The sequence below is a fragment of the Lutzomyia longipalpis genome, chromosome 4 (genome assembly GCF_024334085.1).
Source record: "Lutzomyia longipalpis isolate SR_M1_2022 chromosome 4, ASM2433408v1".
Lineage (NCBI taxonomy): Eukaryota > Metazoa > Arthropoda > Insecta > Diptera > Psychodidae > Lutzomyia > Lutzomyia longipalpis.
This window is the reverse complement of record NC_074710.1, coordinates 2,295,059-2,318,300: the sequence shown is the minus strand read 5'-3', so window position 1 is coordinate 2,318,300 and position 23,242 is coordinate 2,295,059. Positions and strand designations below refer to the sequence as shown.

Below are 23,242 nucleotides of genomic sequence, written 5' to 3'. Positions count from 1 at the left end.
AAACTTGGTATGAGCACGTTTTAGACATCCCAATATCTTTTAGGCAATATCTCCGAATCCCTTTCTGGAACATCAGAAACCTCTAGCCTTAAAAGAGGGCAGCATTGACTAGTCGTAGCTAGAGTCTCTGATACCAACTCTTATAACTGAACGCGTTATGATTGACTTTCCGGGAGTTTCTTCTTTGTACATCCTGGGCATCTCCTGGACGACTTCCTGGGGAAGTAAATGAAGAGACGTCAGAGTTCACGAGTCCTTTTCTTTATTGCATTGCAGTCCGGCTCTTCTCAGTTGATATCCAACGTTTCCATGGCATTGGAAGCTTTTGACGTTTCCTGCTCATCTGCCTCCATTGCTTCCTCATCCTCATCCTCACTACTCGTCACATCCGGATCGGCAATTTGACTCGTACACAGTTCACATTGACACACAAACAGGTAGTTCTCCTTGAGGAATTTATGCCTGGTGTGCCGGGAACGATTGAGGAGGCACTCACTGAGGTATGAGATGCAAATCTCCTCACCAGGCTCAATATCCTTCACAGCAGATATCATCAGGGTGTGATTGGAGTGGGGAAACTTGATCTCAGCATTTGGTAGGCAACTGTGATTGAGTTTACTCTGCACCACATACAATCCCGATCCCTCCACGTCCAGGAATGATCCGGAAAATTCCTCAAATTTATCATAAAGCGTTGCAATGTCATTCTCCAGACTCGCTCGATCGTCAATGTCCACCTTCTCGAGATTCTTCTGCCACGCTGCAAAGGAACTCGTCCCGATTCCCTGCCCATTGCGCCCAACAAGGATGAAGAGGGCTTTGAAGTTTTCCGGAGACAGCAATTCCGCATAAATTGGCTCAATGAAGATACTCTTCATGTACTCATGGAGCGTTGCGAGCTGCTCGACGAATTGTTCCCCAAGAATTTTGTGATAAATCCTATTGCAAACATCCTCACTCTGAAATTCCCGGAGAATGCTGAGAATCTCCGTGGGATTGCCTGCCTGGCGCACTGTGGCGAAGATTTTTGCAATCAGCATGATACTGCACGTTTCCGGCGGGTAGTGCATATTGCGCCACATCTCCAGGAGTCCCTGGAGGGGTGTCTTCAGCTTGCAGAGGGTTTTATGGTACTTCTGGAATGCTTCCGTCAGGCAACTTTCACTGCAGTACGCCACGCCGCATACAGGGCACTTCACCTGTGCCGTGAGACTTTTGAGGATTGAACAGTGTTCCGGATAGGGCAGGGTGATTGTCGGGTCATCTGCAAGGCGTCTGGCACACTCTTCAGCTGTCTCCAGGGGTCTGTAGGGAAGGAAAACCAGACAATTAATCAGAAAATTCACTGAAAGGGAATCTCTAAGCTCCTCACCTGAGACAGTGGCTACAGGCACGATACCCATAGAAGGCATTCCAGGGGAATTGACAGGAAATCAATGGAGATTCCTCGATGATTGCCTCACCTTTCCGGAACTTTCGCGTAGCCCTCAAGCATTTTCCCTGCAATGGAAGCAAGCAAACTTGAAACATTTCGTGAAAATTGCTTCCTTCCCACCTCTTACCTTATCCGGTGTGAGAATAATCTCAAAACCACACGTACTTCCGGCCATTTCTTCGAAAATAAATAAAATTCTTCTTGCGAATCGCGAAGAAAGCGCGTGGAAAGAAGAGAAAAGAACAACAGAGCCCTCTAGCGGAAACACAGTGAACGGGTGACGTGTCTCTTTGGGAAAAACTTTCGTGCGGATTTTTGTGCATAAAAAGATGTGGAAGTGGATTGTAGTCCTGGTTGTTAGTCTCCATTGCAGCAATGCGCTGTACTTTCACATTGGCGAAACGGAGAGGAAGTGCTTCATTGAGGAAATTCCCGATGAAACTACCGTCATAGGTTTGTGAGGTTATGTCATCTTGGTCAGGATGTTTATTCTAATGGAATTCCTTGGGGTGGTTTCTTCCAGTTAATTACAAGGTGGAATTGTATGATCCACGTTCGGGGGGTTTTATGCCATCATCTCCGGGAATTGGGATGCATGTGGAGGTACGGGATCCGGATGATAAGACAATCCTTTCGCGGGTGTACAGTTCAGATGGGAGAATCTCCTTTACATCCCACACCCCGGGTGAGCATGTGATTTGCATGTACTCCAACAGTAGTGCCTGGTTCAGTGGATCCCAGCTACGTGTGCACCTGGACATCCAGGTGGGAGAGCACGCCATTGATTATGCCAATGTGGCACAGAAAGAGAAGCTAACAGAGCTGCAGCTGCGTATGCGACAGCTTCTGGATCAGGTGGATCAGATTACGAAGGAACAAAACTATCAAAGGGTAAGAGAAGATTCTTTCTCTCTCCCTGAGATGATTCTAACCTCAATTCTATCCTTCCCGGATATCTTTTTTTTTTCATTGCAGTACCGTGAAGAGAGATTCCGGCAGACGAGTGAGAGTACAAACTCCCGTGTTCTGTGGTGGTCCCTCATTCAGACAGTTGTCCTCCTGGCAATGGGCTTCTGGCAGATGCGCCATCTCAAGAGTTTCTTCGAGGCAAAGAAGCTCGTCTAGAGAACACAATTTTCGCTAATTTATATTAAAACAAAAGATTTTCACATGAAAATTATTTAATGAGAATGATTAATGATTCTTCCTCCTCGCTTCCTGACTGCAATATTACTGGAAGTACGTAAGAGCTTCACGATCCCAATTGTCCTTCCATCGTAGCTGCTGGAAGTTCCTCAGGGATTTGTTCATTTCCTCCTTTAGCGAATGCAGGGCAATGTTGTCGGGGAATCTCTCAAACCAATAGATGAGATGTTCAAAGAGTTCAGCGGAATTGTTGAAGATGAAGCCATTCGTGCGATGCTGAACGAGCTCCTCGAGACTGAAAGGAAATGAAAGGGTTTGTGAGAGGTTCCATTGAAGGACTTCCCCAGAAAGGATACTATACCACCTGAAGATATATCGATAGTTACTCAAAAGACACGAGTCTGAGGAGTTGCCTACCTGTGTGAATTTTTCTTTGCCCTACACTTCCTCAAAAGTTACACTACTCGTCAAAAGTTTCCGGACAAGCTAAAATGGCGTATTTTTGAAGGCAAATTTCAAGTGGCTATATCTCCGGCTGTGGTGAACCGATTTTTACAAATTTATTAGTTTTGGAAAGGTACATTTCTCACCTTTCCAAAACTGATTAATTTTTGAAAATCGGTCAACCCGTTATTTCTTTGCAGCCATTTTGGTAAAGCTAGGCAAAAGCGTTTTTTTTCACAATTTTTCACTTTGACCTCTTGCATCTCGGCCGCTAGTGCACTGATTTTAATGAATAGATTGTCGTTGGAAAGGTAATTTAATTCTCTTTCCAAATCTGATAAATTTTTAAAAATCGGTTAGCCACAACGGGCCACAACCAAAGATACAGCCACTTTTGCTTGCCCGGAAACTTTTGATGGGTAGTGTAAATTGAACTTTTCAAAGCTTTGAGTATCCTGCTTCGTTTTTTAAAATGCTTCGATTATTCTAATAAGATTCGATTATTTGTTGTTCAGGAAGGTCTTTTGGATAAAAGATACCTCCTTCCCCATTGGAACTAACCATTGGAAGTTGATGGCGCACACCGGAAGTCCACATCCGAACATATCCACAACCTTCATAGGTAAGTCCAGACCACTGGAGCTCCAGTGGAGACAAACACCGAGATCAGCAGCTGCTAGGAGTTTGGGGTAGTCTTCATTCTCAAGCCAGGGCGTAGCGACGGACACATGCTGCCACTTTTTCCCCTTCAGCACATTCAGGTAAAACTCCTTCTGGGGCCCCTTCCCTGTGATGATGCACACGAGATCTGGGAATTCCCCACGAGGCTTCCCACGAACGTGCTCCTCGTACATCTCCAAAGCTGACAGGAGAACGGAGAAATCTTCATCGGGTGTCCAACTGGTGCTACTTATGAGTATTCCCGGACGCAATGGTTTAGCCAGAATGGTACCATTGCTGAGTCTCTGTGTGAAGTTTGTGGATTCAATGACTCCACTTTCCTTGAAGTCATCCGATGTACGTGTGAGGAATTCCGATATGCTCGTGGAGAGCTTCATGTACAGCTCATGTCGCTCCTCCAGGGAGATGGGGCGAAAATGTTCCGGGGGGCGATCATACAGAACTGTAGCCTTTATATCCCACACCTTCAGGAGATTCCTCTTCATTGCCTCCGTAACACAGAGATTCCCAGCACTACGACGCCCATAGTAGCCTTCCATCCAGCGGGCAATCCGCACAACCAGGCTCGTTTCCGTGGATGTCAGTGCCAGGATTGTGTGGGTGTAGTTGTGCCAATCAACCAGGAGACGCGTATTCCGGAGCCAGCAGTAGTAGTAGCACACAAAAAGCGTGGGGATTGCCGGTGGATTCTGACACAGCATCAAATCCGGACGAGAGATCGACAGCAGGGCCACAAGGAGCGTGAGAAATTGCCAAATTGTCTTTGTTACGTAGTTTATGAGGCGTGGAAGTTCAAGATTCGGGAAAGGGTTGAGTTCGTGAATCTTCACTTGATCACTCGCAGTAATCTGGGCTAGGGGTGGAGTCTCAACGTACCCCACGAGATCCACGGTGAAATTGTGTTCGAGGAGACTCTTTACGTGATACTGCATCCGGGGGCTGCGTCCAATATCACCGAGGACCACAACGCACACCCTCTTTCGCACCGACATTGTCGGATTATTGGCTACTTAAGCGATTCACTCAGTCCAGGAAGTCTCGCAGAAAAGTACACGTAAACATTTCCTTCCTGACGCGCAAAATTGTCCACTGTCGGCCAAAGTCGGCGTTTTCTCCCATTCAAAAAAAGTTCGTTATTTCAAACTGTTAACCCATTTGCGACGTTTTGATCAATAAAATGTTTTTTTTTTATATTTAACACTTTGAGGACCCAATATTTGGCACAACGCGGAGGATCAAATTGGTAATAACTACCAGCTGATAAAATATGCTCAATAATTAATTATTAATCAGTTTATTGAACGAGGATCGAAAGTTTCACTAATTCTCAATCTCTTTGAAGCATTCCTGCATATAATTACTAAATATTTAATTAAGAAAATCGTCACTGAAAAAAATTGCGTAAAATCGATGCAAAATTGCCAATTAAAACGACTTTTTAGCTGCAATTTTGCCTAATTTATTATTGCGCCTAAATCATCACTAACTTTGATTCTTCAAGTAACTTTTTAATTACTTCCGGCAATAAAATTCGTCCATATTAATAATTTTCACTCGGGGAAAATGGAACAAGAGTACTTTCTTTGGGAAATATGGGAAAACATAACCTCAAAACAATGTCTAAAATGTATGGGATTTTGACTGGTAGTTATTACCAATTTGATCCTCCACGTTGGATTCTGACTTTGACCTCAATTATCTTCCAAAGAAAAGACTTTTCTCGCGATTTTCTTTGTGTTATCTTAAAATAATTAAAATTCTCTACACATAGATGCTAAATTCATCGAGATAAGTCCAATTGATTTTATTCTGTGACGATTTTTAAGTTCCAATTGGTAGCAAGTACCAGTAAAGTCCTCCGAGTGTTAACTCAAAATTAATCAATTAATTAATAACTTGTTGAGCTAAATTGCAAAATTGTTCTAAATCGTGCTTTACGTTATATTTTTGAGCAAAATCTTATCTGAGCTGTCCTATATTTTCAGCAAAACGTGGAATATGACTTTTCTTAATTTTTTTTTTTACCAAATTTAGTAATAATGTCATAATGTTGAATCATTTATTATCTCTATGATAATGTAAATTCATTATAAAATAATTGATGAATTAATAAAGAGACAAAAAAAAATTTATTATATTTTTTTTCACTTATTTTTCACTTAAAACTTGCATTTTGCTTCAAAATCTTCTCACAATTTATCCAAAAAAAAAGCCTCGAATTTGTCTCGTCTGGTTTTTCTTATGTTTTCTTTAAGTTTTATTTACTTTTTACTTTGAGTCTTTGAGGAATATTTCTGAATATAATGCCATGACGGCCATGATGTGTTATCATTCATTACAATGGCTCAGATGGCCCAAAAAGGAAAGACGCTCCTTTTGCTCCTGTTAATATTCCTAACCTCAATTTAACCTAAGTATCTAACAAAAAATTAATAATTGTGATGATTTTTATCTCGAAAATAATTTAATTAGCAAAAGAAAACCTCTTAGAAAGGCTTTCAATCCCATAAAGGCTTTCTTAACGCGCAAAAATTAAAAGTGAGGTTATGTTAGCGCGTGAGGTATGCAAAAAGCGCCTGGCGAAGACATCATTTAAATAGCTCCGCCATCTGTTCTGAGTCATAATGTAAAAATTGATATAAATTATTTAAAACTAAATAAAAAAAACAACAATAATAACAAATAAAAATATTTAAATCTTTATAAGAACATTTCTTTACTTAACCCTTTCGCGTGCTACGTGAAACATAAAAACATTGAAACATGCGCTCTTTTTATCACGATATTTTATCTGTGGATGTTTTCAGAGGACGTTTCTCAGTCAAAACGTCTTTTATGGTCTCTTTTGATTGAATTTGATGCATTTGGGTTTCACGTTTGGGTCAGCTCATGACCCAATGGACGCGAAAGGGTTAATATTTATTAAAAATGCCTCTAAAATTAACTCAAAATTATTCCATCCATATTTCATATCTTTTTGAATCTTTTATCATTTTTATCATAACTATAAACATTCAGGCCCTGCAAAAATTAAAAGGTGTGAAAAATCACTACTCTGTCATCCAGTAATTTTCCATTTTATCACATAATTTTCACACTTTTCCCATACAGAAAAAAAATCTCAAAGTAATAAAATATTTTTCACGCATTTTTCACTCAAAATATTATTTCTCTTGCCACCAGTTTTTTTTTCACTGACAGAAAAAATATTTTTTATTCATTTTCCACCCCCAAAATGTTATTTTTTGTGCAATCTCTGCCAACCACCCCCTATGATCACTACACATAACATATATAGTACTAAAGCATAGGGCATTGTGAGAGGCATACATGAGGATGGATAATGTAATGAAAATGTTAAGCATTGTTTGCAGACGCATTGCTGATTGCCGCGAAACAGATGGGCCCCAATATAGTGAACCACCCACCCACCCATCTCACCCTCTCTTTGGGCAAAAAAGGGGTTTTGTGTTTGTGAGTTTTGAGTGGCGCCAAAATTATTATATTGAAACTGATTTCCAACTTTTAAGCATCCAGAATGTGGGGGTGATTGTGTTGCAAGAAAATTGCAAATTATGCCGGAGTTTCGTCAATATTTTTGCATTGCAAGCAAATGCGGCAGAGTGGTGGGAGATTTAATAAACGTTTTTAAAAAGTTGCAAGAACTTTTTCGCGTGGAGGAGTTCCCTTCAACTTCTTCTGCGCCGCGAGGGTGGATTTTCTGTGGAATTTCTCGTTTATAGAGAAGGGCGGTGAATTTTTGCATAATCATAATTGCAATATAATTTCTCGGCAAATATTGAGAAAACAATGTTTATTCGTTGTTTTATGAGTTATTTGGATTATGGAATGAGAGCAGGGGGAGGAAATCAATTGAGCTTATAGATTTTCCTCCCACTAGTTTTCTCAAGACTCTCAAGATCTCGTCTGTTGAACTGAAAATTAATTTTTTTAACCGGAGAAAAAAATATTCTTCTCATTGGGAAAGTATTCTAAATGATTAAAAGAATTATTAAAACATATTTCTGTTGACCTATTTTTGTCATTTCTAAATTTTCTTTATTCTTCAGAGAGTTCAGAGATGATTTTTTAATTAAAATTTCATTAAAATTGGTCCAGCATAGTTATTTTACCGAATAAAAGAATCAATTTCAGCTACACTTTTCAAAATTATTGACTTCGATTCCTTCTAAAAAAAGTTCTTTTCAATGAAAATAGATGAATTGATTCTTTAGGATAGATAATTATTTAATTGAGAAAATTAATAAATAAGCAGATTTCATGGAAAAATATAATTAAATACCTTAAATCCCTTAAATAATTTTTCCTGGTATCATTTAAATAGCCGATAAAGATACACTGTTATTCAAAATTTTAGTAAACAGCTACTAAAGTCTGTAGTAATGGAACATTTACTAAAAATTTTAGTAGGTATAACAGAAAATATATTTTTTAGTCATAAAAACTGGATTTCCAGTTGGCATAGCTATGCTTTGGTAACCCAAGAAGTTGTAACAAATATTAGTTACATACATATGTACGAAAATTTCTGTTGACAAAAGTAATATAAATACGTAAAACAATTTAATAGTCATAACTACTTAAATATTCTGTTGAGAGAACTAAAATTTCTTCTTTACTAAAATTCTCTACTAAAGTTCCATCAGTGCCAGTTTTAGTAATGATAACTAAAATTTGAATAACAGTGATAGGTTTTAAAAAATACATTTATTTTATTTTATTTAATTTTAAGTGCATGAAAATGGCATAAAAAAGATTTATTAGCACAAAAGTCGAATAAGTTTAGTTAAGGAAGAGCTTTTAGAACTCCTTGTGTGAAATTTCAAAAATTTCAATTGAAAATTAATTTTTTAAAGTAATTTTAAATTCAAACTTTTGGCATATATAAGGTTAATACATAATAATGGGTTTCTTTTTCTCTTTTCAAATAAATTCATCATCTCTTCTTTTTTTCCTAAAGACATTTTTCTCAATCAATCAAAAAATGAGAAGGATCCTCTAAATCATTCAAAGCTTTTTCATTGTTGAAATATAATCGAAATAATCTTTCAATCATTGCCAAAATGTCGATCATGGGAAAAACCTTCGTCTTCATCGTTTTTTCCATCCCAAAGTGGAGTTCGTAAAAGAAATGGAAAATTGTTTTATATACCTGTGCGATATGTCGGAATGCCTTGGTATGAAGGGCTTGGAGGATGTGGGGGAGGATATGAAAGGAAATGGTAAACTCCTTCAACCCACTGCATCCTTCCGTGATCTCCCCAATTTTCTCCATAGAGAAAATTTTTTTTTCATGTGTCTTCCCCGAGGAAAAGTGAAAAGGAAGTATCCCCAAAAGACGTTGCGAGGAAATCAATATATATTATGAGGGGTTTTTCACCCGGGGAAAAAAGGAGGAAGAAAGCGCACGAAGAGTAAAACAATTTGGAAGCTTTTGCAGTGTTTGGGTGGGATTTTCGCAGGCTCGCGCTCTTTTGCAGCTGAAGTGAAAATCCTCCTTTCGTGTTTAGTTTTCCTCAAGCAACTCCTTGAGACACGACCGTGGAAAACCCTCGTTGTGCACTAAGAAATATTGAGAATTTTTCCACACTTACAACATATTAAGTTTGGCAATATGAAGCTCTTTACTCTTTTTTTCATCATATTATTAAATACACGCAATTCCTTTGGAGTCATGATTTTCTCCCGAAGCAGCCTCCCGAGTGGGGGGGAAAGAAAAGCAATTTTCCACTTCACCTCAAACACATTTTAGCCATACAGAATGAAAATGACGCGGCATCACTTCTTTTTTTCTCTCTCTTCATCTTCGGCATGAGACGAATCTTTTCTTTTTTCCTTTAAAAGAAAAAAAGTGGATGAGGTGGGAAAATTTGCAAAAAGTCCATGGCGGAAAAAATGAACAGTGTTCCCTATATATTGTATATAATATTTGCATCCCTCCCCCCGCATCGTTATATATATTTTCATGCCCTGTGACTCTTCATTGTTGGAAAAACACGTTCGTTGCTCATTTTTTTTTTGTACCCTGGCTCATCCTACAATGAATTTTAAATGAGGATTTCTGGAATTGTCAATATTTGACGGGTTAATTTTTGGTGTGAATGCGGGTGGGGTTGCTGCCTCCCACACACAATAGACTGTACGACAGAGAGTTCCCTTTTTTTGTGAAAATCATCCTCGACAAATATGACATTAAAATCGCACCAAAAGCCACTTTTTATGCTTGGTTTATGCGAAATACAACAGCACAAAAAAAAATCTATTGAAGGCACGAATGAACAAAAAAAGTCGCCTCAATGGATGATAAAAATTGATATCGCGATGGAATAATGAAAAAAAAAGGGCAAAGGGGTTTGTTTTGTGCTCGTGTGGTTTATTGCGGGTGAAAATGTGTCAATTGCATCTAATGGTCGCGTTCGTTGTTTTAGGAGAGCTTTTTTGAGCTTTTTGTTTGCTCTTTTCATGTTGTTTTTGGGGTGGAAATTGGCTGTGAAAATAAACTTTAAAAGACCATTGAGCTGGTTTTCTTTTCATTATGGATTATGAAATTTTTCCGGCTCTAATTGGGTGAATGATAAAGAAAATTTTGGGAAAAATCATCGGAAAAGTGATGGGAAGAGGTAAAGAAAATGGATTTTTTCTGCATTCAACGACGTTATTTTTAGGCTCTAGGAATATACTAATTTTTCACATTTGGATTAATAAGATTTGTCGAACATTTCTTTAAGAAAAATCTAAGAAAAACGATAAAAAGCACAAAAAAGGAAAATTCTCGATAATTTTTGTTGTGCATTTTTAGTTAATTTTATGTGTAGTAAATTAAGGAGATTTTTCCTCTCTCCCTTTGTAGAGTTGAAGAATTTTCCTTTTTTGTTATTACTTTTTGCATAAGTTTTTCTTATTAGATTTTTCCTGAAGAAATGTTTGAAAAATCTTATTAATCCAACTGTGTAAAATTTTTAGACATAGGTATTCCTAGAAACTGAAGATGAATATAAATTATTCGAAACGTCGCTAATTGCTGAAAAAATGCGTTTTCTTGTCCTATCGGTCTTTAATGAAACTGTGATAAAAAAAATCTTTTAGTCTTTTAGGGGAAAATGAAAGCTAGAATGGTTAGAAGTAATAACCATAATGCGATACAATTTCCCCATTTTTCTGCATCCTCAAAGTCACAGAAATCAAGCAAAATGAAATCTCTTTGCAATGCTTTTCTTTCATTTTGGAAAATAAAAAAAAATTTCATCAAAGAAAACTTTTATCTGATTCTTCATGACTTCTTCGTTGGTTGGGTAGCCCACACTGCATGACTTTAAATTCAATGTTTTCGCTAGAATGCGTTTATTGCTTGAAAAGTACTTTTTCATTTATGCTTTATGATTTGGAAGAGCATCGTTTTATGCATCGATAGATTTATCTTTTTCCGTCCATTTTCCAGCACAGCTCACTCCCTCCTTGACGTTTTTTTTTTCTTTCACCCTGCACGTGCATGATTTAAGGAAATCACTTAAGAGCAGCAAGAGATAATTGTCTCATCACGCTGCACGGAGTGGGTGGGATAGCAGGGAGGATAAATTGATGGTGAAAAAAAGGGAAACTAAAGAAAATCTGTCTTCTTTTTCCTCTCAGAGAGGTTGGAAAAGTTTAATGTAGTTGTGCATTAGCAATGAAATATTTAAGTTTTTATTTTTGCGATTTATCTCTGTACTAACCCTTAACTTGCTATCTTTTCTGAATTATTTTCTGTCTGTTTTATAGCCTAGTTGGAGCTCCAACGTATTTCCAGGTAATTTTTCTCAAAAAAGAAAATTTAAAATGTATTAAAAAATAAAGCAAAAATATATTTTTAAAAAATAGAGAAAAATTAAAGTTTTTATTAAATTAATAAGAATTGGTAAAATATTAGGGGTGTGACTGTGTGCGTATACAATCTTTGTCAACATGATGGGAGATTTAAGCTCCCTCAACTAATTCTCCCCAAAGGATTTTCTCCTTGCTGGTAGAGGATTTGCGCACAGACATCATTTTCTCTTTCAATTTGTTGTTCATTAATGAAGAATAAAAGTCCAAATCCTTCCGCAACTCTTCCATCGTAGTGCACTAAATGTGTCAGGAGTTGGCTGTGGGAAATAAGCATGGAATCCTTCAGGATTCGTAGAGAATTTTCTTAAGCTCCCCTCTGATTTTTCTTTCTTCCCTTCAATGCAGCGCGTTGTGGGAGTTTGGTCTTTTTTCTTGCTGGAGAAGATTGATCGATTTAATCACATGCATTTTTCACTTGAAGCTTTTCATCAAACATGCGATAAATTATCCTTTTTTTACACATAGCACAAATATTAAAAGTTCTATGAAAAATGTAAAATATTGAAGACTAAAGAATTTTTTAATAACAATCAACTCTATATGAATAAAAAGGAAAGATGAAAAGTAAAGGTTTTTCATGGGAAAGCACTCATAAAATACAAGAATTGCAGCAAAAAAAAAAACATTTCTCTGAAACTTTAATTGAAAATCCTTGGAAAAATCTCCGCACATGTTGAAAAAAAAAAATATTGTGATAGCAAAGAAGATTAACTCCTCTTTGAATCTCTGCAAATGTGATGGAATTCCCATTGGGAAATAAATCGAATTTCATTGTTTTCCATCAAATGTTTGGAAAAATCTCCCAATATGGGAATTTAGGGTGAGGGAGGGTAAGTTTTTTTCGGGGATAGAGAAGGGGAATGTGAAAAACTTTAAATCCTCTCGCAAAATAGGTATAGTTTAGTTGAACTGGGACTGCAGTAGATTCCCAGGGGATTTCCTTATCGTCACCACCAGACAAATATTGGGAGTGTGTGTGTGTAGACCCACCCCCACGCAAAATAGTACTACGTAGGGGAGACAGGGGCCAACAATGTCACTGAGGGTTTTAGGAATGATTATCAAGATTAATAGGAAAGATGATTTTTTTACTAAACGTTACATTAAAAAAAACTTAAAAAAAGTGAATTTTTTGAACGTTTAAAAAGTTTTAAACGTTAAAAAAATAAACATTTATAGGAAACTTCAAAGATAGAAAAGAAAAGTCAAAGTTGGAGAAGAAGCAGTAACATTAAAAAAAAATCCTGAAACGTTAGAAGACAATTGTCAAACGTTAAAAAATATCTGACATTTGAAAATAAGCGTCAGTCGCCAGAGCAAATGTCAAAAATGTTAGGAAAGAAACGATAAAGTTAGACAAGAAACTTCAAACGTTAGAAAAGAATCGATAAACGTTTGACAATAACCATCAAACGTTAGAAGATAATTGTCAAACAATTTTTAAGATCATCAGTATTTTTTTTTTTAAATTTTTTATAAAATCTTTCACATTTAGAAAGAAAATCTAAAAAATCTCCTTAAGTAGATTTTTTGGCATATTAAGAATTATGATATTTTGAATTCCTTATTGAATTTTTTAGCCCCGTCATCCCTATTGTATATAGCTGTATTGGAAAATTCTCCTGATTCCCTCCTCCCCAACAAACCCTCTCGCCATACAGCGGAAGATGCCTGGGATTTCTTTTGTCTCGCATCATGAGAATCCGAACAGTTGGGCAGAGCAATAAATTTGCATTCTCCATACATGGTCGGCTCCAATATACCGCAGGAGCCACACACACGTTGGAGCGAAAGGAAGGACGATGAGGTCATGAGACTCCTGGACTATGTATATTTCCATACATAGCATTTATATGAGAGTAGAAGGTTTAATAGGGGAGAGTGGGGGTAAAATGGGGAGACGATGTGAGTGCAAAACACTTTTGCGGTTGAAAGGACGTCGTCGGAATCAATGCTGAAGAAGAGGAGGTTTCCGGTGCATCAAACACGGAGCTAGAGCTAAGAGGAAGGATGCTTCTCGTCAGAGTTTGCTCTCAAACTACATATTGAGAAATCATGAATTTGGTCGGAGGAATGATAAAATACTTCTACATCGACATTTGTAGGGAAATTCATGAATTTATTACAAATAAATGGGGTTTCCCCGTACATTAAAACCTCCCTTTTTGTGGGTGGGAGAGTGCTGCTTCTTCACATCTCAAATATTTACCATGAGATAAGAAACAGCAAGAGTGACGTCTCACTTTTGGTGCTAGAGGAGAGCTCGAGATGTGCCACAGGTTTTTGCAAAGAGCCACCATTGGACTCCCACGAGAGCACCCAAGATGATGATGAGGTTAACCCCAGAAGGGAGCACCACACAAAATCTCCACTGGGAAGTAAATTTATAAGAAGAAATTCAAATTGGAGGAGCTACTCGGCGCTAAAGTTCCCCAAACCAATGCCTTCTCACCACCCCCTCAACCCCACAGAACCCTTAAAGTCAGCTCTGAGGACTTGGGAATGTGAAAATTAAATTTAATAAATTTTACGGCAATCTCCACGTGCAGTGAAAGTCTCTCAGAGGGACCATTTTCTTGGAATCCTTTTTTTCGTCTTAGCCACGTGTTAAAAAGTTTCCCATCTTGACAAACTCTGTCATCTCAGCGACCTCATTATGTTTCCAAGATCTTTTTAATTAAATTTGTATTAAGTATGCTTCACTTGGATTCATTTAGAGCATCCTTTGCGCAAGAATTAGAATCGTCAAGAGTCAACGGTGCGACAACTCAAAGAGACATCCACGGTGGCGAAGGAGTTTACTCACTTCCATTAGGAAAAAGCTATCATTCCAGGAACCACGCAGAGATGAAGAATACGAAACCATCAGAGAGATTTCTTAATCTTCTTCTGGGATGAGCTGAAAAAAAATTAGTCAAAATTTTCTCAAAAATGCAAACAATGACGTCATTATTGCTTTATTTATTCCTTCAAGTATTTGAAGAAAAATACAAATATTTGGATATGAATTATCGACGAAATATTCGTTCTAGTCCTTCATGCATTTATTAACCCTTGGAGGATTTTCCTGGTCAAAGTAAGCAATTAGGTTTGTCCAATATTGATACGGATTTCTAATCTGGGGTATTCACATAAATTCAAAACACTGACTAACCTCTCTGAAATTCTAAAAAATAATTATCAAAAAAACGAGACGGATAATTAGGCTTTTCTCTTAGCAAGAGGAGAAATGAAAAGAAAAATATAATAATTTGATGATGTTAAATTATGAAGAGATATTTTAATAAATGTACACCAAAAATTAATACTCCGTGGCACATAAATTTGTAAAATGTTTTTCTTACTCGGCAAATTTATTTTGCAGCAACATCCTGTTGTCGCCGTCTTTTTGGAGGCCTTTTTCAGGGTCTTCTGTGGAATGAGTTGTGGTGGAACACCATCCGCGAAAATTGCCAAGAAAATCCCACACCAACACCCCCTTTCGTCTGGGGAATGTACGCCGCCCCCCCTATTCCCTTCTTCAAGGCATGTCTGACAATCGTTGTACGGTGATTATGAAATTTTCCATGCTCCATCCCCATTGTCTCCAACATGATAAATATCCACCGCACAGCTCTCGCTCTCTCTGTTTTGGGGTGAAACCTCCCCCCGAAAATGGGGTCAAAATCCACCCTTAGTGGCTTCTGCCGAAAAAAATCACATTCTAATGAAAATTTTGCAAAATTTATGCTGCATTTTATCACACAAAATTAATATTTCATCCCCCATGTAGTTTTTTTTGCACAAGCCCTCGATAAAATATTATATAGGGAGTTAAATTTATTGATCCCAATGGCACATCAATGGGGAATTGCTAAAATTTCTCACAAACCATCCACGAAGAGGTCTTTTTGCGTAATTTTTTGTGTAGCCACAACCAATGGCGAGGGTAAAGAGTTAAAATTTATTAATATGAAATTCCACAAATTGCTTCTCCGCGTGGAATGTTTTTCCATTTGATGATGCTGCTGTGGCACAAAAAAAGCCGCACGTTCTGCTGAAAAAACGCGGACAGATGTTGAGAGGGGTTTGATACAATGAAGAAAATTGTCTCTCTGGAGGATTTAATTCACATGAGAAAATAATTCAGCAAAAACTTTCATCCACCTCCCTCATGTCAAAAAACATTCATTTTCCTCGCTCCTGGCGATCACTCAACATTTTCTTTGCTCTTTGTTTTTTTTTTTGAACACACACACCCACATGTAAGAGGTTTCGTTTTAAATTACAGAAAAACACCCCCGCATTCTGTCCTGGGTATTTTATGCAACAAATTAGAATTTATACCCTCGGGGGATGCCTCCACATCAAACACACACACAAACCCAACAATGCTACACGCTTAATGCTTTTTCGAAAACTCAACATACCACCGAGCACGCAGGGGTGGTGTATTTGCAACTTTCTAAATAGATTGATTATTCACCCCCTTTGCAAATTATTAACCAACATGTTGTATTTATATGCAAACACAAGCAAAATGACTTTATGCTGCATGTGAATGTGTTATGTGTGGATGGTGGTATATTGAAAGGGTTGCGTGAAGTTTATGTTTGCTTTGTGGTGAAATTTTCGTAGAGGAAAACTTCACACATCGAAGAATATGTAATGTGAAAAAACATGATTAATTTTTCATTAGAAGATTAAAGATCTTAGCTTATTTATTTTTGCTTTATTATCCTTTAGAAAGCCTCAAAATTATTTTAATTTGTATGGAAATACAATGACGGAGAGGAAAAAGCCTAATATTAGAAAAAGAAAAGTCAAAAATTTAAATTAAACGGAATTAAAAGGAATTTCTAACAATTAACAAGAAACGTCAACAATTGGATAAAAAACGTCAAACGTTGAAAAAAGAAATGTCAAGTATTTTAAAATAAAACGTTAAACGTTAGGAAATTCCATCAATAAACGTTAGAAATAAAAAGTCAAATATTAGAAAAGGAAATTTCAAACTTTTAACAAGAAACAGTTGAAAAATAAACGTCAAACGTTGAAAAAAGAAATGTCAAATATTTTAAAATAAAACGTTAAACATTTTGAAAAATGAACATCAAAAACGTTAGAAATAAAACGTCAAATATTAGAAAAGGAAATTTCAAACTTTTAGCAAGAAACGTCAAACGTTAAAAAAGAAATGTCTAACGCTAAATAGTAAAAGTAAAAAGCTTGACAACAGAAGGTCAAACGTTAAGAAAAAACTATCAAATATAGGAAAAAGAACGTTAGGTATATATTATTGTATTAAACGTCAAATGAAAGAAAGAAAGGAAGATGATACGTTAAAAAATCAATGTTTTAAAAATTGGAAAAGAAAACGTCCTACACTAAAAACAGTCGTAAGGGCTCAGTAATCTTAAGCTTTATAAACATCTTTAAATGGTTTTTTAGTTAATTTTTTACTTAACCTTTTTTTAAACCTCAAAAAAATGTTTAAAAAAAAAGTAAAAAGAAATCCATTGAAAAGCGTTTGTAATATATATTTATATTTTCTTAGATTTTTTTTAATGAAAGGGATGCCATCAATCCTGATGATCCTGATGATATTCCCCTAATTAGAAAATTATATGCGAATTTTATATAAATAAAAATTTAATAAAAGAAAAACAAAAAAAAACTTTTTGATTTCAAAGAGAAGAAAAGTAAAAAGAAATATTTGAAGAAATCAAAAATTCAATGGAGTCACTCAAGCGCGGAATCATATTGTTAGGGGAAAAATTCTTTCTCCCATATAGAGTTATCGGAGGAAATAAAAAAAAACTCTCCACCATATGACCAAACTTGCGGGAATCCCTCAAACCACAAAACTATTTACTTTTTAAAGAACTGCGCTAGAGGGATGTGTTTAAAAAGTTCAAGCGGCGAGTGATACCCCAACATCTCTGAAATTGTTGAAATGCAAATTTCTGGGGGATCACACTTCATTGCTGCCTGGAATTCTAACCAAAACCCGAAAGGGTTTTCTCGGTGCAATGCAAATGTGAAATTGTACACTTGATTTTATCGGTGAACCAACAATCATGAGAATATGTATTTTGTGGCAGCACCATGAGTTGCTTTCATGGTTCAGCACATGAGCATTGAAATTCATGAAAAAGTTCCTCGCTGCATTTTCCCTCCCTGGTTATGCTTTTTGTCATTGTGCATAACCCCCAATTGGATAACTATGTGGATATGTTTTTTTTTTGTAACTCTGTGTGGTCTTTTATGCAGAGACACCTCAATTTAGAACATGAGGGTTTGTTAAAGTTTTGACTTAAGCTTTTATTGCTTTACAAATTGCATTACAATAACGCATTTCCTTGCATTTTCTATATAAAGAGAGGAGAGGGGAAACGTTAACTGTTTTCCAGAAGTTTCAAACTAGCGACATCTTTTGAGAAATTCAATTTCATGCTCATGGCATGGGCAGGATTTGACTGTATGATCAATAAACGGATTAAAATATAACAAAATGAATTATAGTTTATACAATTTTAAGCTGAAAATCAATTTGAAATGTGGGAAAATCGAGAAAATTGATTTAAATATAAATTTATTGAAGCTTCTGAAAATTTGACTTTTGGTAACGTGGAGAGATATAATTGCGTGGGTTACCAAATTTTGATGTGAAATAGTTGACTCGATGGTCTTCATGTGTGCCTATTATAATGATTTTGTCGATTTTGTGGTCAATATTGTTGAGCTGTTTGCTTTCCAATAGTTTGACAAGAGAAAACTATGAATATGATTTCACGTGTAAAATTGATATGTATGTACACACATAACTATGCGAATAATAGTGTTTTCATGTTTCAAATTTAGTGTCTAAATAAATCATTGTTTGACTTTAATTTTCTGGATGTTCCTCTGAAATCTATTAAAATTATTTTTTGCATCAAAGCTCCTTCATTTAGTGAAGTAGATTGAGATGGAAATTCTTCTTGAATCTATCAACTAAAAAGTATAACTTCGAATAATTTTTTCTTATTAAATAATTGTTATTGTTCAAGAAACTAATAAAACAAGGGGATGGTAAACAAAATGTATGAGGAATTTCTCGAATCTCGACTGATTCCTGAGAAATACTTTAACTTTTTTTATATTATAAGTCGATCTGGATGATGAGATAGGGATTAATCGAAAGCTAATTAAATGTAGTTTAGAATAAAAAAATATTATTTTGAATTTGGCGCGCTCCCGAAGTGGGATAATCAAGGTGGTGAATTCGAATGGTGAAAGCAAGGAATGTGGGGAAAGAAACAGATTTGGCGGCAAAAATAACAGATCAGATTTGGAAGGCAAGTTGTACGGATGCAAACGTGCTTGCTCCGTAATAAAGTGTAATTTATTGAGTAAAGTTTAGGAAATTTCGCGAATAGTTATTTCAACGATTTGTTTTTTTTTACTGCAGTTCTTGTACGCTAAGCTATTTAAGTTTATTTAATTTATGCGCCTTAAAATGTTTTTTTTTAGTAAATTCAAATAGATTCGATTTATGAAAGGATTTTACAATTTTTCTTGTGAAATTTTCAAGAGTTTTCGTTGAAAATTGACTTTTCTAAAATATTTTTAAATCAGATTTGACGAGAATTTAAAAATTCCTGAGTATATACCTGGATTAAGCTCATCAACGATTCTATAAAATTGACAAAGCTTTATTGCAGTGTTCTGTTTCTTTATGCCAAAGAATGTTCTTGCAAAGATTCTTTTTTTCTCATAAAATCAAAAAATTCTCTCTGGATAAGATTAAAAAAAGTAATAAATTTTCGTTATTTGCACCTGATTAAATAACTTCACCTTCCCCATAATATATATAGCTATATATAGATTTTTAAAATATACTCCACAAAGCATCTATACACGAATAAGTTTATAGCTTAAACGACAAGAGTGGAAAAAAATCAACAATCAGTGGATTTACGATAACAAATCTCAAACACTTCAGAACCACCCGCAAGTTAAGACTTTTCCGCACTCCCTCTCTCTCTTTTACCTCCCCCCTCCCCTCCTAGCTGTGTCCTGATTTCATTCAACAATGGCTCTGCTTGGGGTGAAGAAGAAGTAGTACAAAAAAAAAGCTCTGAAAGCTTTCGAGCAATACGACAGGAGTTCTCCCCCGACTGCAAGTACCGTAAAACATTATTTAATGGAATCAAGAGGGTTGTTGGAGCTTTTTGTGCAAGAGCATCCCCCTCCCAGAGGGGTGTGTGTGTGTGTGTACTCAGCAGAAATGCACTTACATATATCTGTAATTGCTATTCCATTCCTGTGTATGTGTGTGTGTGGTAGTTATATAAACAGACACAAAAGTAGCACGCTGAAAGCTCGTAAGTTGCTGTAAGTGCTTAGGAGAAAAGTTCAATTTATTTACTTCATTTCCCATTTAAAGTTATATCCGTGTGTATGCTATATAGTTGGGGGGACTGTATCTATGCGGAGGGAGAAACAACGATGGAGAGAGGGAGGGTTGCAAGATTGCAAGAATGCGATGAAGTGTGCTCCTCGAAAAGCTCTTTTATCAATTTATTTTCACTTCTTTGCACTCTGCAACTTTGTCTCCATTTTCGGGGGGAGATTTTTTTATATTTTAATTTCAACAGAGCCATGATAAAAAAAATCGACGCCTTCAATGAAGCAAAGAATTCGATAAAAATATATATATGGAGAGCTTTTGGCTATCCGTGTGAACATCCAGTTGTTTTTCGGACATGGCTTGATGGACCAAAAGAGGATATTTTGAAGGGGGGAGTGGAGGTTTTATGTGGGGAAAAGCACGCAAAATGCGATATATATACAGAGAAGTATACCTATAAAATGTATCGTTTGGGGAATATTGAAAGCTTAAATCTGCGTTTGTTGCCATATGTGGGTGATTCAATTGCATTTTCCAGCATTCATCGATAAGAGGATTAATTTGAAATTTTGCTTCATGGTAAATTGCACTCCATATCATCGCTCCTGTGTGTGGATTTTCCAGCAAATAGAAACATACAATTCCACGAACAAGGAGCTTTATTTGAGCTTTTCTCGCTGCTTCTCGCAATTGTTTCCAGCGAATGCATGGATGAAGTTTAAGATATAAGTAGGAATGGAGTGATTATTTGGGAATCATTTTTGATAATGTTGTAAAACATTATTCCACACGAGGAAAATTTTCTTAAGTGGAAAATCTCCTGGAAATTTATTTCAATACTATGGGAGCTTTTTTTTTGAGAGAGCTTTGCTATGAAGTTTTGAAGAAATTCTGCACGCATTTCTATGGAGTTTTATTTTATTTTCAATTTACCTGTAATTAGGGGTGAAATTGAAAATGTCCTTTGAATGGAAAATGTGAAGTTATAAGTTTTTAATTACAAGAAAATTGCTTGCAATTAATTTCATTCCGTCTATTGACTTACCAGCCAGAGCACATTGAAAGGTATAAGCGTCAATTAATTGAGGAAAATTATAGCGCTTCTATGTGGATCTTTGCACAAAATGCATTTCAGTGAAAAGAACTATTTTACACCATCTTGGTCACCTTTTGAATTTTATTCATTTATACCCAACTACACACTGCTAACGCCCTGGCCTTTTCTTCCTCACACACTCTCAGGTGACTTACCCTGTGTGTCCCATTGAATTTAGTATTGAGGTGAATGAAGTGGGTGGCAAATTATATGGGTGGGATTGCAAGGGAAATTCCTGACTAAATATTTAACAAGGGTGACACGTGAATCATTCACTAAATGACTCAATGCATCTAACCCCATTTCACTTTGCATAAATTGCTCCAGTGTAGGTGGGGGGCGATGCCTCATACTCTCTCAGGCAAAGTGTTGGTCGGTGTAGATAATCACCGTGGATGTCGACGTGTGAGAAGGAGAAGGATCAACATTACTCTATGTAGGTATTCTTTGAGGGTGAGACGTGCAAATGCGAATTGAATATTATGCAACTATGTATGTGCAGGTTATGTATAATTAAACAATTCCTTTCGATATGCTGATATGCTTTGGTTTATTTTATGCTTCAAATGATCAAGTGCCAGCTTGGAGGTTGAAGAATTAAATAAATAGAAAATTTTGCATGTATTGCACATTATTGGAGAATTTATTAACCCTTGAAGGATTTTTTATGTCCTCAAAGAATAATTTTTTAAAACTTATTGTGAAAGAAAACCTGGAAAAACATTTTCTTTTTGTGAGAAAATTAAGGAGAAGTTTAACCTTAGAAATATCAGATCCTCAAAGGGTTAAAGTTTATGCTTTTGTGCAAACAGAATGATTTAATCAGTCAAAATGTCGTTAAAGTTTATCAATCAATGAAATGAATTTACAAATAATTGCTTTATCCATTGAAATTACTTCTTAAAAGGAAGCTAAGAAAAGAGGAGAAAATTTTTCTTTATTTACTTAATGAAGGAGTTTATTTGTTTCTACATGAAAGAACCTTATTCTTTGTTCTTCATTCTTTATGTCTTATTCGAATCGTATACAATTCAATTTATGATTTGTTTCAATGTAAATGGTTTAAATGAAAACCCTCCTCAAAGAAAAAAAAGAGAACTTTCTCGCCTTTCTTTATTTCATCATTTTCATACATTTGGTGGAAATTCTTTCAATGCGTCTTTCTTGAGAATTTTAACACCATTTTTGCGTTCCCTGTGGCATTTATTGTCATTCTGAGCAGTGAAAGCTTCCCCGTTGGAAGAGAAGAGACGACACGTCCCCTCTGTGTGAAGATAAGAAAGCAAATGGGGATGCTTTAGTGTCTCTGGGCATGCCAGCAAACATACAACTGCGACAAGCTGAAGATGGTTCAAATCGAGCCTCACGAAGGGGGGATTTAATGACATTAGAAATTGAGGAACTTTTGTCGACATTTTTTCCATCCCCTTATCGCTAAGGCGGAAAAATCACATGAAAAAAAAGTTTAAAGATAAGAACTTTTTGTAGAAAGCCAAAGGGGTGAGCCAATTAATTTGGTGGTGGCAAACAAAGCTCAAGGGGCTCCCAAAATTGCCTCATTGAAAGTCATGAGAAGAAAGCGGAGGAGACTTTAAAAGTTTTTTTTTCTTTCTGCTTAAATATTGCATCAAAAGTAACAAAAAATAGCAAATTAATACTCCTCTGCTAGCTTTTATGCTTATTACTATAAATTCCTCAACGTGGAGTCAAGTTTAGTGCTAAGCTGAAGTGTTGATATATTTACGTGGTTCATAGATGAGGGTTTTTCATTAAATTAAATTGGGATAGTAATGAGCTTTCAATATGTTTGCATAATCATCCACTTTGGTGCAACAATATGCATGCGGGAGCACAACATACACAAGAAGCTTTTTCCTTATCAAACACTCAACGCTCCAGCTAGAGCTTTTCATCCACGCAACCCTAATGCAGCCTTCCATAAGCTTCCCCGCATACACCCACAAAGTACCCAGCAGAAGTATCCTTGTTGTAGCTTATTTAACAAAATTCTCTCTTCGTTTTGGCTTTTGCACCGTATTTGAAGCTAGAATGAAAATTTGCACCCTAAAAAGCTTCGCTAAATTAACTTGAAAGCTTCACTCTTCATCACTTTATCACGAACAATATTGTTGGATTTTTTTATAAGAATTTATTGCGGAAAAATCGTAAGAAAATCTAGGTG

General features: G+C 36.2%; 4 protein-coding genes across 4 annotated transcripts in view; 2 read left to right on the top strand and 2 right to left on the bottom strand.

Annotated features, from left to right (window-relative positions):
• The window catches only part of LOC129795447 (mediator of RNA polymerase II transcription subunit 1), a 1,235,552-nt gene that overhangs the window by 1,057,581 nt on the left and 154,729 nt on the right, over positions 1-23,242 (top strand). The gene's annotated exons all lie outside the window — the stretch shown is intronic.
• LOC129795622 (histone-lysine N-trimethyltransferase SMYD5) lies at positions 246-1,665 on the bottom strand. Its single transcript, XM_055837063.1, has 3 exons — positions 1,563-1,665; positions 1,373-1,500; positions 246-1,305 (listed from the first exon to the last, which is right to left on the bottom strand). The coding sequence occupies exons 1-3, from the start codon at positions 1,608-1,610 to the stop codon at positions 288-290; spliced, it is 1,194 nt and encodes a 397-aa protein (XP_055693038.1). The 5' UTR covers positions 1,611-1,665; the 3' UTR covers positions 246-287.
• On the top strand, positions 1,756-2,629 carry LOC129795703 (transmembrane emp24 domain-containing protein eca). Its single transcript, XM_055837174.1, has 3 exons — positions 1,756-1,888; positions 1,959-2,326; positions 2,411-2,629. Exons 1-3 carry the CDS (start codon positions 1,765-1,767, stop codon positions 2,558-2,560), a joined length of 642 nt encoding a protein of 213 aa, XP_055693149.1. The 5' UTR covers positions 1,756-1,764; the 3' UTR covers positions 2,561-2,629.
• LOC129795587 (chitobiosyldiphosphodolichol beta-mannosyltransferase) lies at positions 2,599-4,836 on the bottom strand. The gene is made up of 2 exons (XM_055837014.1): positions 3,587-4,836; positions 2,599-2,876 (listed from the first exon to the last, which is right to left on the bottom strand). Exons 1-2 carry the CDS (start codon positions 4,696-4,698, stop codon positions 2,666-2,668), a joined length of 1,323 nt encoding a protein of 440 aa, XP_055692989.1. The 5' UTR covers positions 4,699-4,836; the 3' UTR covers positions 2,599-2,665.